Source organism: Neovison vison, chromosome 3 (assembly GCF_020171115.1).
Source record: "Neovison vison isolate M4711 chromosome 3, ASM_NN_V1, whole genome shotgun sequence".
NCBI lineage: Eukaryota > Metazoa > Chordata > Mammalia > Carnivora > Mustelidae > Neogale > Neogale vison.
The window spans coordinates 11,986,196-12,001,384 of NC_058093.1; the positions used below are offsets into that span (position 1 = coordinate 11,986,196).

The following is a 15,189-nucleotide window of genomic DNA, read 5'->3' on the forward strand; positions in this document are numbered from 1 at the left end:
ATGCTGCGCTGCTGGTTTCCCGCCGGCTTTCATTCGACACAGCACAGACGGGGCCTGGGGTGAAAAGTCATAAAAATGGCGCTGGCCGTGCGTCTTTTGCCCCGCTTTCTGCTCTCTCCGCCTCTGCCCAGCGGGGCCGCTCGACCCCTGACTCCCGGTGTAGCCGAGGTGGGGCCGCGGTTGGCTGGACTCTGCTGCTTCTGCCGCCGCCGCCTCGGCTCCGGAGCGGCCCCATTTCCTCGCGTCACTTGGGCGTCGGCGCTGCTCGCTCGCGGCCCTCCGCGGCCCCTGCTCAGCCCTCCGGCACCCCGCGCCGCCCTCTCGGTCTTCCCTGTCTACCCTCGGCGCCGCTACAGCGCGGAGGAGCAGCCCCAGCCGCGCCAGAAAACCAAGATGATCATTCTGGGCTTCTCCAACCCCATCAACTGGGTTCGGACTCGAATTTACGCCTTCCTAATCTGGGCCTATTTCGACCAAGAGTTCAGCATCGCAGAGTTCTCGGAGGGAGCGAAGCAGGTTTGTTTCTTGACTTGGGGTTGACCCGTTAGCCTCTCAGGCATCCGGCTGTTACCACGCAGGAAATCTTGAGCGAAGAGTTTTCCTCCCTGGGTCCCCGATCATCCCACGTCGGTAGTGACCCAGGCACCGAGCCCCCTGGCTGCTTCTGGACTTGTATTAAGCTTCAGCCCGTTTGCATGGTCGCCGACAGGGAGGGGTTCGGACGAGACCCTTGACCGGGGTCAAGTCCCCCAGTTTTTTTCCGCTCCGCAGGTTCTGAATCCGGTAGAAATGGATTCGACTCAAAGCCCATTTTCTGCCACTTTAAAGCTTCATGGCTTTGTCTTTTCTGAATGTGATTCTCTGCAGAATTAAAACAGTGCCTGGCACACAGTAGACACTACACAAATTGTTGAATGAATGAATGAGTAGATAAGATTGTTTCGAAGAGTACACCAGATAGTATTTTCCTAGTGCAATAATGTAATTTTGGTAGAAAACCGAAACGTCCGGCTCGCTGTTTGGTGGAGCTTCCTTGCCCCTCTCCCTACCCTGCAACCCCTCCCTATCATCCTCTTTAAAGAGTAACCTAGAGCGAAGCAGTTTTACCCTTTCCAAGAATTTGCTGAGACAACCTGGTCGCTGATAAGCGCACCGCGCCCTGCGCACCGATTTTAAGCCCTGTCTGTTCTGTTTCTTTCCGAGTGACTGGTAATAATACCCTGTCTAACCCTTGTCACACAGTGGTCACTTTGGGCCCTAAGATTGTTCATGGATTTTGTGTGCACATGCATTTTTCTAGGATGAAAGTGCATCTATAAATTTCTTTTGAATCCTTTTGAGGGTTTGTCATTCCCAAGCGTTTCAAAACCGGTGATAAATAGAAGTCGTGGTTTGTTTCCCAGTTCCTACTGCCATATACCTTACACTTAGGCTATTAGTGGGATCATTTCGCAATACTGATAGATTTGTTCCTAATTTATTTCAGATTATTTCTGTAAACTACAGCCATTTATATTTATTTGTGTGACCCATCAATCATAAATCATTTCCAACTTTATATAATCCGTGTCGATATTAACTCCTGGTTCCTGCTTCCCTGAGTCACTCTTTTTTTTTTTTTTTTTTTAAGATTTTCTTTATTTATTTGAGGGAGAATGAGTGAGACAGAGCATGAGAAAGGAGGAGGTCAGAGGGAGAAGCAGACTCCCCAAGGACCTGGGAGCCCGATGTGGGACTCGATCCTGGAAGTCCAGGATCATGACCTGAGCCGAAGGCAGTTGCTCAACCAACTGAGCCACACAGGCGCCCCTCCCTGAGTCACTCTTGACTGCTTTATGTGTTTATAAAAAAATTAAAAAGCAAACGCCAAGCTGGACTTACAGCATTATAAGAGGTAAACTTCTGCTCATATCAGTTCTCAAAATCTTTTGTTCATGCAGAGGTCAAGTGGCATGATTTTACTCTCCTCTGCAGTGCTTGCTGATGATATGTGAGTTTGTCTATCTCATAACATTGTATAACTGTACTAGCTCATTGATATCAGTAAGGAATGAAATCCTCTCCCCAGACTCTGGGGAGATGCATGGAACACTTTTTAGCCACTCTCTCATCCTGTTTCCCCTGTTAGCTATTTTATCCCCCTCCTTGCTATGAAATATCTCCACCCCCTAATCAGCCAGTCTGTAAACAATTTTTGCCTCATCTAAGTAAGTTTTTGTGCATTCAACCACTGTTATTTTCAAAAGCAATATTGGGTCATCCATGGCAAATCAATTCCCGTAAACTACTGGCTACTTAACATTCCTTTTATATCAAGCAAATCAGTTCTTTAACACCTAAGATTTAAAACGACATGGCAAAAAAACCTCCCTCCTAGATCTCTTAGTGCAACTGTATCTTTTTTTTTTTTTTTACATGGGTTGCATACATACATAATTCTAGGGCTTGGGAATAATCTGATACAAAAACATTAGCTAGTTCATCTCCTCTCATGGGCTCCACTTGCCCTTTCTCCTTAAGCTAACCTCCCAGCAATAAAATCTTACCTTGGTTTATGAATATCAAGTGATCATTAGATCATTTTCATTCAGGGTTTTTTTTTTTTAATCAGAGAACATGAAAACAAAAAGGCATCTTAAGGTTCATGATTCTAGTCTAACTCTTCTTTGCCAGTGATAAAACAGTGGCTCAAGGATGCATTGTAAGCACTATGCTGTGACCCAGTCTACAAGCAGTCTTGGTCCTTCAGTCACTAGAAATTGAGATGGTTAAGTACAATCTATTCAAGTTTTAATTCATTACATGAGCCAAGGGAATAGGTGGTCCAATGCTAAGCTTTATTAGCGACATAGACCCTACTTTTCATTAATATGTACACATAACAGGGGGCATCTGGGTGGCTCAGTGGGTTAAAGCCTCTGCCTTTGGCTAAGGTCACGATCCCAGAGTCCTGGGATCGAGCCCCACATCAGGTGCTCTGCTCAGCAGGGAGCCTGCTTCCTCCTTTCTCTCTCTGCCTGCCTCTCTGCCTACTTGTGATCTCTGTCAAATAAATAAAATCTTAAAAATAAAGTACATATAACATGATACCTTCCCTATTACTGCCATTAAACCACGTTAGTTATATACTGTATGTTTCCTTATATATCTTGTAAGTTTTTAGCCTTTTCTATGAAAAAGAGGGCTATTTCCTAGAAGCCTCTCCAGGTTAGACACTCCTGTGTCATCAAGGCCTGCCTCATCAGGGCATAATTCTACAGCAATTCTGACGCTCACTCCCTGGAATTAATGCCCACAGGTTAGGGCTCAGTTCCTGATGACTGCCTCCATTTCAGACGCTAATCACAAGTCAGGGCTCCATTGGATTGGCCAGTGCACCTTACTTGGTATTTCCAGTTTTTTTTCAAAAGGATACAGTTCAGGAACAGCCAAACAGAAGAGATGCATAGGATGAGGGATGTGGGAAGGGTGTGGAGCTTCCGTGACGGCAGTCACTTCATTAGCCTAAACTCAGCTAGGGTTGAAAGGGGCTTGTTTTAGGAGCTCCGTGCCAGAAATCAGAACAAAGAACAAACTTCTATTTTCTTCTGTCACAATATAACACTCCTGATGTGTGCATAATGATCTTCTTCCCTGTTACGGCCATCAAACCACATTAATCATACGGTGTTTATTTTCCTGTATGGTGCTTGCCTGTTTTAGAGGCTTCTAGCCTCTTTGGGTTAGACAATCCTGTATTATCAAAGCCTTCTCAGAGCAGCCTCCTAATGGTTCATTATTATCTTATCAGATAATTTGCTCAAGTGGGATCTTTGGCCCCACAAACATCACACCTTGGCCACAAATGAGAATATAATGGTTGGGTTTCCCGGTGATCACTGTGGTCTTGGTTTCTTCTTACCTAAATGCTACCATCTTCCTCACATGAAGGCTTATTAATATATGTATAGTGTCTCTGAACCCTCAGGGCCCCTCAAGGGCAAGGGGTCCTTGAATCTGTTTGGATATATGTATTTTCTCAAAATTCAACTCTCTCATTGTCTGGTTTGCCAGGGCTGGTATAACAAAATACCACAATCTGGCTTACTTAAACCACAGAACTTTATTTTCTCACCATTTTGGAGGAAAGAAGTCCAAGACCCAGGAATTGGCAGGTTTGGTTTCTTCTGAGGCCTCTGCCTGCCTTGCAAATAAATGGCTGTCTTCTGTGTCCTCATGTGGTCTTTTTTTCCCCCTGTGTGGGTGTCAGAATTTCTTCTTATAAAGTCAGATTGGATTAAGGCCCACCCTCATCTTAATCATCTTTTCAAAGACCCTGTCTCCAAATATAGTCCCCTTCTTAGATGGGAGTTAGGACTGCTGCTATGAATTTGGGGGAAAACTGTTAATCCAGTAACATCCCATTCCACACACCTGCTTGTCCTGCTAGTTCTTCAGATTTCATCTTGGATGTTCCTTTCCGAGACCCTCCCTGGTCCTTCCACATTGGCTCAAGTGGCTTTTCTGCTCAGGTCATCCTGTTCCTACCCCTGTCATAGTTCTTGAACTTGTCAGTTTACTTGTCTCCTTTCTCAAGCAACCTGAAAGCTCCTTGAAGACAGATGGAATCTTATAACCGTTCCAGTCTCACTGCTGAGAATATGGAGGAGTGCGGTTGGTTCCCCCCCACTTTACAGTGGCATCTCGGACTTCAAAGTTGCATCCACTTAGACTGTAAACTCGTTCGTTATCTTTTCTCCCAAACCTACCTTACCAATCTTTTTTTTTTTTAAAGATTTTATTTATTTATTAGACATAGAGAGGTCGCAACTAGGCCAAGAGGCAGGCAGAGAGAGAGGGGGAAGCAAGCTCCCTGCCGAGCAGAGAGCCCTACTCAGGCCTTCATCCCAGGACTCTGAGATCATGACCTGAGCCGAAAGCAGAGGCTTAACCAACACTGAGCCACCCAGGTGGCCTGCCTTACCAATCTTAATGAGGGTCAGATTGCAACCCAAATCTCCAGACTCCCAGTACAGTCTAGATTGCCTGGCTTCTCAAATTCTTTGAGTTCATAGTTAAGGAGGGGAGGGTGTCACGTCATAGTCATTACAGTAATAACAGTGATTACTTCATTATTCTTTTATAAAGGAAAGCTATAGGAGGATTTGTGTTGAGAGCTCATGTGTACACACACACTGTCTTTCCCCTGGTCCCAAGAGTGGAGACGTAATTGGCAGTGAGCTCACTACTGTTATATGTGGGAAGGTCATATGAGAAGAGAAAAGCCAACCAACTTTGAAGGACTCATGCCTGACAATGATATCAGAATATTTGACATTGTTTATCACCTTTATCATAGTCTTTGTGATACTAAGTATTTGTGATACTAAGTATGAGCATTGTACATTGTATGGTATTTTGCATGGTGTTTTGAAATAATGATTATCAACCTCTCCCCACTTTTTTTTTTTTTTTTTTAAGGCTTTTGCTCATGTGTCCAAGTTACTGTCACAGTGTAAATTTGATCTGTTGGAAGAACTTGTGGCCAAAGAGGTGAAGTATACTTTTAATTTTCCTTTAAAAATAAATGTATTATTCTCCTGCAATAGAATAATACATGTTACCTTTATTTATGCTTAAAAGTAGTATGTGTGCCATCAGCCAAAGTAGAATCCCTGTATCTTTACTTTTCGGTACTTTGGGTCATATAAACGTATAGAATGATGTGCTACTTAAGGAATAAGTAAGTAAATGCGATGTTTTTCAGTTGTCTTTATGCTGAATGTTCTGTTAGGAATTACCTATTGAACAATTTGATGCCTTTCAACCTTGCTTTTGAATATGAGTGAATACGGTAGTAAATTTAAAAATAGGCATAGAAAAATTCATTCCATAAGGAACTCATCTGCTTTTTGAAAGGCTTTTGAAAATTCAGCGGGCAAACTATGATTTGCTTTTTCCATACTTAGGTGCTCCATGTATTGAAGGAAAAGGTCACTTCACTACCTGACAACCATAAAAATGCCCTTGCTGCTGACATAGATGAAATTGTATACACATCAACAGGAGACATCTCCATTTACTACGACGAGAAAGGTAATGCTAGAGAGTAGTCAGTTTAAGTTTATGATAAATAATGGCCCAGGAAAGCTAATCTAGTGGGTAATTATGAAATAGTGGGGATTTTGTTGGTTCAAGTAGACTTGAGGAAAAATAATATATTCATTCTTTCAAGACCTAACTCTGGGAGAGTTAAGATATGGTAATAACTTAAACCCTTCTATCTAGGACCTTCCTCTACTACAATTCATTCAGGAGAGATGGTATCATCACCTAAGTTGATGAAAATTGTGTAAGGCTGCTATCATGTCTCAAATAGAAAATACTTGGGGTTTAAGATTTCCTAACTTGAAGGAAACAATTCAGCATTACCTTTTAAATATATGTTAAATATATTTTAAATATATGATAAATAGAAGGAGTAAAAGAAAAAGTAGATAATATCAGTTAATGACTTTTTTGAAAGTAAGACTGGCTGTGGAATTCCCACATTGGAGTTGTTTGGAGACAATGAAAAGGTTAAAAGGAACTTTAGTAGTTATTTCGTTCTTCTCCTTGGCCGATGCATACATTTTCCCTATAGCATTCCTAAAAAATGTATTGACTTCATTTATTTCTTCTAAAATATTTGCACGTAAATGTATTATGTGCCAGGCACACAAGAAATCTAGCTTTTGCTTACATACTTTGCAAGGCAGTTCTGATATAGGACTCTTTAATGGTTGAACATTTTTCATACACATGTTAATTTAAAACATTTCTATAGATACGTTTACTGATTAATATTTTCTTCTCCCCTAATATTTCAAATTGCATCTCAGCATCGTAGTCACAACCTGATTTTAGCATACTACATTATTGTAATTATTAGGCACATAGTAAAGTGAATTAGGGTACATAGTACATGCTCAAGAAATCCTAACTATTATTTTTGAGATGCAGAGAAGAAGGCCAATACGTCATCAACGTTAAGAGAATGTTTTAAAAATAGAAAGTCACCTATGTTACTATTGTACTAGACTAGACTAAGTATGAAATATGATCTGTAACAAGTGTGTGGCTATTGCCAACTTCTAATTTCATTTTGGATATATGGATGATAGATTTTTGTGACTTGTATTTGTATGTGTGTATGTGTGTGTTTTTTCTCTAAGGAAGGAAGTTTGTTAACATCCTGATGTGCTTTTGGTATCTAACCAGTGCCAACATCCCCAGTGAAACTTTAAGTGGAGCCAGTGTGTTCCAGGTTAAGTTGGGGGATCAGAACGTGGAAACTAAACAGCTTCTTAGTGCAAGCTATGAGTAAGTCTAATCTCATTTCATTGTTTCCTTTCTCTAGAAATGGAAGGTAGTATGAAGGAAGTATGAAGGTATGAAAGCTAAAGGGAGCTTTAGGAAGAAAAGGATTGACATTTGACAAGTTATTTCAGAAGAGAGAAAGTCATAAAGACATACTGGACATGAAACAGAAGTGTTGAGAAGTTAGAAAGAGGTAATATTGCTGAATTTAATTAAAGGGTGTTTGAGCTGTCTATTGCTGTTATAAACCACTCCCAAACTCAGTCACTTCAAGCAGCTGTATATATTTTGTCTGCTGTTTTCCTGCTTAGGAGTTTTGGGAAGGCTCCGCTCTGGGTCTTTCTTTGTGGCGGCGGCTGGAGGATTCATTTCCGTAATGGCTTTGTCACTCACACATGGAGTCCCTTGGTGCTCCTTGACTTTTCCACATAACGTCTCATTCGTGGCTTGGGTTTGTGGCAATCTCAGGCTATTGACATGTTTTATGTGGTCATTGGCTAGACCAGGTAAAGGACTGTGCCCAGGATGGGAACATTTTCACCCTAGTCTGCCTGTCAAAGCAGTCCTAGGACCCACACAGTTGAAAGGGCAGGAGAGACTCCACCTCTTTATGGGCAAAGCAGGGTCACATTGCAGAAGAACATGTGTGATGGGGCATATGGTTATAACCATCCTTGGAAAATACAGTCTGCCACAGTTGGCACATGGACCATCTACTCTCTAGACATTAATCATTTCCTGTTTACCAGGTACTGTGGTAGGGGTTCACTTATAAAATTGAAGTGTTCCTTCATATAAAGAGGTACTATCTAGTAGGTTAGCAACTTATTTAAAAGAGACACTATCATGTATTTTTGTGCTAACAAAATTTGGAACAGTGAACCAGATCAAGCAAGTCATTGGAGACATAATTTGATATTCATTTAAAAGAAGATACTTTCATGTTGCCAAAACTATGTAAACTTGATTTAAAATAACAAATCCCAAAAATGACCTAAGAAAGAAAATATATTCTGTTTCACTAAGGTAAAAGGTAGCCTTACTTTTTCACTTTTCTTGAAAGAACTGCTTTTTTTTCTTTTTTTTTTTTTTGAATTTTGTTTTATTTGTTACTATACAAAATCTGAATCCTCTCCTTTTAAAGACATCATATATAATTAAAGAACGATATAACCAATACCTCTGCTTCTTCTGATTTTCCTTATTAAGACCACAGACAGTTCATAAACACTATTATTTCCAAGACTGATCTAATGTATATAAACCAAATTCCACTAAAGTACCCTTTCCATTACAGTGGTCTAATTTATTTTTCTTCATATTAGACATTTGTGATAGCTATTATTTAATGGCAGAATAATAAGGATATTAATAATAATAATTACTATTATTACTATATAATAATAATTATATAAGGATAATTACATCCTTTGCTAAGGTTGTCAGTTCTTGGACTGTCTATTAGTTGATTAAGATACTCATTTTAGGGGCATCTGGGTGGCTCAATCAATTGAGGTCGATTCTTGATCTCAGCTCAGTTCTTGATCTCAGAGTCGTGAGTTCAAACCCTACACTGGGCTCCGTACTGGGTGTGGAGCCTACCTCAAAAAAAAAAAAAGAAAAACAAAACTCATTTTAATGGAGAATATGGTAATTTTGTGAGGATTTTTTTTTGTGATTGAATTGATAAACTTGTTTTGTTTTGATGTTTATTTATGATTAACCATTAGCTGTTGCTAAAAACTGTCTCTAATGTACACTTGCAAATTATATAGTTACCCAAGAAATACTTGGACTAATGTTAAAATTCATATTATTTGTAATTTTTTCCCCTAGATTTCAGAGGGAGTTTACACAAGGAGTAAAGCCTGACTGGACCATTGCACGGATTGAACACTCAAAGTTACTAGAATGATCTTTCTTGGAAAAACCAGCTTACTGGACTTCTGGCAATTACTATGAAAAATTAAGGAAAGAAATTTTGGATGAGTTGATCTTCACTTAGTCAAGACTGTGGCTGACTTTTGTATTATTTTGAAATATTTCTTGTAGTATATCGGCATGATACAATAGAGCATTTTCCACAGATGCCACGTTCTATAAAAGAGATCAAAGTAAAAAATGTATAACAGCCCATTGTTGGTGTCATATTCCATATCATTTCTAATGTTACTTGTACACAAACTAATTTTATAGGCATAAAGAAAGTCTTGAAAAAACTACACATTTCTAAATTAATAGTCCTTAAATATTTGTCATTAATACATTTAAACCAGTAATTCAAGTACGTCTAAGATTTATTTTTAAAAATCATTGCTGCTATTTGATTACTTCTGGTCACTAGCTAGATGAGAAGGACTAGATGGAATTGTACCAGATTGGTCACAGCAGAACCAAAAAGATCAGTGAACTTGAAGCTTACTATAGCACCAAAAGAAAAAAATAGAGTAGTGCCTTAGCCACCTACGGGATAATATCAAATCCTCTAACATACTTGTATTTGGATTCCTAGAAGTTTGAGTAAGGGAGGCAAAGACAATATAAGAAATAATGTCTGAAATTTTTCCTAATTGATGAAAACTATAAACTCACAGATCAAGAAATTCAATAAGCAGGGTAACATAAAGAAAACCTCATAAAGGTATACCATGATCAAATTGTTGAAAACCAGAGAAAATTGTAAAGCAGCTAGAGGAGAAGAAAAACACATTCTGTGCAGAGAAGGACTATATTTCTTTCCTCCAAGTGCAAGTTAGAGACCTTGTTAGAACATCTTTAAAGTGTTATAAGAAAAAGCATATTACGCTGGAATTCTATATTCAGCAAAAATACCCTTCAGAAAAGGTGAAGAAAGGCTTTTTTCAGTCAGGGAAAAGATGAGTGAATTTGTTGCCAGAAGACCTGTTTTATAGGAAATGTTAAGTGCTGGGACCCCTGGGTGGCTCAGTTGGTTAAAGGTCTGCCTTCAGCTGAGGTCATGATCCCACAGCTCTGCGATCGAGTCCCTCATCGGGCTCCCTGTTCAGTCTTTAAAAAAAAAAATTGTTAAGGGCCAATGGACAGAATAGAGCCCAGAAATAGATCTATGCCTATTGGACAATTGGTTTTTGACAAAGGTGCCAAAGTAATTGAGTGACGGAAAGGTAGTCTTTTTAACAAATGGAATAACTATATATTCAAATGGGAAGTCACCTCAGCTTTTGCCTCACACCATACATGATTTTAGTGCGAACTTTGGATTCCAAAATGGGTCATAGACTTAAAAGCTAAAATTCTAGAAAATGTAGAAAGAAACTTTGCTATCTTGGAATAGACAAAAACTTCTTAGGACACACAAAGCATCAATTGTGAAAGAAAATAAGTAAATTAAATATATCAAAATTAATTAATTAATTAAATTAATTACTCTTTGAAAGCAGTAAGAAAGTGAAAGCTGGGTCACAGATTGGAAAAAATACTTGGAATATTTGACAAAGGACCTATATTTGGAAAATAAAAGTAATGCTTATGAAGCTCAATGAAAAGTTAACCCACTAAATATTGGGCAAAAGATTTGAATAGATTCTCCATGAAAGATACTCAAGTTGCCAATAAACACATAGAAGGATGCTCTATATCCTTAGTCAATGGAAAAATGAAACTACATGCAGACAAAACCCACTACAGACCCACCAAAACGGCTTCGATAACAAAACTTCCAGTACCAAATATTGGCGAAGATCTGAAGCAACTGGAATTCTCAAATATTGTTAGTAACAACGCAAAATGATACCAACAACTTGGAAGATATTTTGGTAGTTTCTTATAAAGTTAAGCACATGCTTTTAGGATCCAGCAATTCTGTTTCTAGGTATTTAAGAGAAGTGAAAACCGACATCTGTACAAGGTGTTTGTGACTGACCATAACTTTGTTCTTAATGACTCCAAACTAAAAAGACCTCCAAACGGTCCGGTAGATGAACGATAGACAAATGAGTGAAGGAAGCCAGACACAAAAGAGTACTTAACTGAACAATTACATTTCTGTGAAAGTCTAGAAAAGTTGAAACATGTTCGTTGTAGCATTATTTACAATAGCCGAGACACCAAGTTGGAGGCAAGTTATTTTACCTAAAGGGACATAAATTTGGTTTGACTTCTAGCTAGTTTACTTTTTAAAGCTCTTTGAAAATGTTCCGCTACATGTTGAAACTCTCCAAATTGGCAATTTTCCATTTCTTTGTACTTTGTCTGATTAAGTCTGCTCTTTCGGGTGTGCGCCCGTTGACAGAGAACAAAGCCCCTTTCAGGTGTTTGGTGTATAGTGTCTCCTTGGTTTAAAAGTTTCCTGAAGTTTTTTCTTAAAGTCTGTTGCTAATATATCATCACTTCCTTTATGGTTTTGAATCTGCCTGCAATTACGCGTAGAGACTACATGTCCCTCAGTCATGCATTTCAGATATATATGTTCCCCTTTCAAAGCCATTTTCTTATGTACAATTGGATTATTTAAATCTCCTCCTGCTGTTCCCCATCCTGCTACTTTTAATCATTTTTTTTGCTTTTTCAGGGGCTAGCAATTAAGCAAGCTAACTATAAATTAGATAGCCCAGGAATGAAAATATATATATATATATATATATGAATAGGATGTAATATATAAAATATATCCTTATGTGCTAATATATATGTGATCTGTATTATACATAATAAAAATATATCATATATGTGCTAGAGAGGGAGAGGTATTAGGGAGTTTGTTTATGTGATGTGGAGGCAGGCAAGTTAAAATCTGTAGGATGGGCAGGGGGGCAGGCAGGAGACCTAGAGAAGAGTCAGTGCTGCAGTTTAAGTCAGAAGGTGATCTCCTGACAACATTCATTCTTCCAGGGGAGAGGTGTCCTCATCTTCTTCTAAGGCCTTCAACTGACTAAAGGAGGCCCACCCCATAGTATGGAGGATAATCTGCTTTGCTCAACTCTGCTGATTTAGATGTTAATCTCATCTAAAAATACCTTCATAGAAACAGCTAGAATAATGTTTGGCCAAATATTTGAGTATCATGACATAGTCCAATTGACTCATAAAATTAATTGTTGCGACTACAATATACACTACATACTCTCCCCTTAGAAACAAAATCATGTACGTTTTGCCATATTGTTTCATCTCGCCACCTCCCTTTTTTTTTTTTTAAAGATTTTATTTATTTTTTTGACAGAGACACAGCGAGAGGGAACACAAGCAAGGGAGAGTGGGAGAGGGAGAAGCAGGCTTCCCACCAAGCAGGGAGCCCGATGTGGGGCTCGATCCCAGGACCCTGGGATCACGACCTGAGTGGAAGGCAGAGTAACGACTGAGCCACCCACGTACTCTACCCGCCTCCCCTTCTACACACGCACAGTTTTTATCTAAAATATTTGAAAGTAAGTTCCATACATTGTATATTTCACTCCTAAGTATTTCAACATGGATTTCTAAAAATAAGGACATTATCCTATGTAAAATATGAGTATTAGCAACAATTCCATAATATCATCTAATATTTAGCCCAAGTTTAAAATTCCACCAATTAACATTTTTTTTTAACCCACCAATTATCTTTTAACCAATATCCAATCAAGGTTCACATGTTGCATTTAGTTATTATGTTTCTTAAGTTCTTTAAAAAATTTTTAGGATATCCTTTTATTTTTATGACCTTGTAATTTTGAGGAGTCTAGGATGGTATAACATACAGCCTAGTAAATATATAGTATGTCCCATATGTTGAATGTGTTTGATTATTTTATTATGGTGTCATTTCTCTAAACTGGCTGAAAGTTAGGGCTAGAGGCTTGATTAGATTCAAGTTAAACATTTTTGGCAAGAATATCTTACAAGTGATTTGTGTACTTGATATTATAGAACAGATATATACAAATATATGTAAGTATATACATACATATATGTATACACACACACACACACACACACACATTACACATACACATACATACACTGTACCTAGTGGTAGGCTTATAATAGTCTCCAGAAATGTTTATATCCTAATGCCTGGAACCTAGAATAGGTTACCTTACATGGCAAAATGGGAATTTGCAGATATGATTAAGGATCTTGTGATGGGGAGAATATCCTGGATTATCTGGGTGAGCTCGATGTTATTGCAAGGGTCCTTATAAAAGGGAAGCAGATAGGTCAGGGTCAGAAAGAGATGCAGTAATGGAAGCGGAGGTGGGAGTGATGTGAGGCCATGGGAGCCAAGGAATGCAGACAGCATCTAGAAAGTAGAAAAGACAAGAAACAGATTTTTCCCTAGAGCCTGCAGGAGGAGAGCAGCCAGACTTCTGACCTCCAGAACTGTAAAATAGTAAATCTGTGTTGTTGTAAGCCACTAAGATTGTAGTAATTTGTTACACTGGCAACAGGAATTAATATACCAGATGATCCTTGCATGAATTCTACCTTAGTCTACAAAATAATGATTCTCTAATTCTGTAACACACCTTCTATTGCCATTCTATATAACAGTGCCCCTTCCCTTTAAGAAAAGAAATCACCACTCATAAACTTTAGCCATCCAATGTAATATCAATTACAGTTACTATTCTGACGCTTAAATAGCCCCCGTTTGGCCAGTGGGAGCCCCTGTAATGTGTTCACTGTGACAGGTGAAGACTCTTAATACCATAGTAGTTAATCCTTATATGGTTCTGTATTTTTTGGCATAACAGCATGTCCCAGGATCTTCATGTTCATTTCCTGCCTCAGACCTGAACAATCAGTGTTTTGTCCAAAGAATCATGATTTCTTTTCAGGGTGATTGCTATAGACGGAATGTGTCCTCCCCAAATTCATATGTTGTCATCCTACCCCCCAGTATTATGTCATTAGGAGATGAGGACTTCGGGAAGGATTCAGTCATGATGGTGGAATCCTCACGAGTGGGATTAATATCTTCAAAAAAAGAGATCCCAGAAGTTCCTTTGGCCATTTGAGGACACATCTACAAGCCAGGAAGAGGTTTCGTACCAGACACTGAATCTGCTGTCACCTTGATCTCAAACCTCTTGCTCTCCAGAACTGTGAGAAAAAAATGTTGTTTCAGCCACCCCGTCTATAGTATTTTTGTTACAGCAACCTGAATGCACTAAGACAGGGTGTTTACAAACCAAGCTTTGGGCATCTTGAAGCATCTTAGCATTTAATATATGCAAGAGAATGCTCATATTTATATATATATTTGAGATTTGGGTCATTTTTCTAAAGTAATTTTGGGTGAGTTAATGTAGATTTCTTGCCTTTATTTCTGTCGACCTTATTTAAAACAATTCCTCCCCCATCACTCTCTGTGCCCTAAACCAGATTTATCTGCCATTGTAGTATATATTACTTCGTTGATTTATTCCATTGTCTGTCTCTCCAACTAAGGGAAGGACTTTATCTTGTTCTCTACTGTATTTCCAGGGCCCAGAACAATATCTGGCATATGGCAGAACTTAGTAAATATTGCTTGAACGAATAAATAAATGAGCAAGCCTCGCCTCTATTGAGTTTCCTAGCTCACATGGCAGGAATATTTTCCCTCTTGCTTTTTTTGGTGTCCCAGCAACCTGGATGTGGTTTCTTTTATCATGTACAATACCCCTTCTCAATGGGTAAATGATACCTCTTGGTAAGTGACCTTGCTTTTATAGTCCTATAATGAATGTCATTTATCATAAATACCACACGGTGGCGCTAATTGTGTATGGAATCTGAAGGCCAGGATGGACAGTAACATTTGACAGGGTCTGAAGTCACGGAGAAATGGGAGAATTGCTTTGCTTACTGACAGATTTTTGTAGGTAGATGTGTTGCAGGAAACCGCTT

At 39.0% G+C, this 15,189-nt stretch overlaps 1 protein-coding gene across 2 annotated transcripts; it reads left to right on the forward strand.

The window, feature by feature from the left end:
- The first annotated feature begins 33 nt into the window (after positions 1-33).
- MAIP1 (matrix AAA peptidase interacting protein 1) lies at positions 34-9,472 on the forward strand. Of its 2 annotated transcripts, XM_044241242.1 has the most exons (5): positions 37-516; positions 5,461-5,532; positions 5,949-6,075; positions 7,194-7,341; positions 9,175-9,472. In XM_044241242.1, exons 1-5 carry the CDS (start codon positions 76-78, stop codon positions 9,251-9,253), a joined length of 867 nt encoding a protein of 288 aa, XP_044097177.1. In that variant the 5' UTR covers positions 37-75; the 3' UTR covers positions 9,254-9,472. The 2 variants fall into 2 exon arrangements, with proteins under 2 accessions (XP_044097178.1, XP_044097177.1); XM_044241243.1 differs by lacking the exons at positions 7,194-7,341; positions 9,175-9,472 and adding an exon at positions 7,379-7,686 and having other exon boundaries at positions 34-516.
- The last annotated feature ends 5,717 nt before the right edge of the window (positions 9,473-15,189 follow it).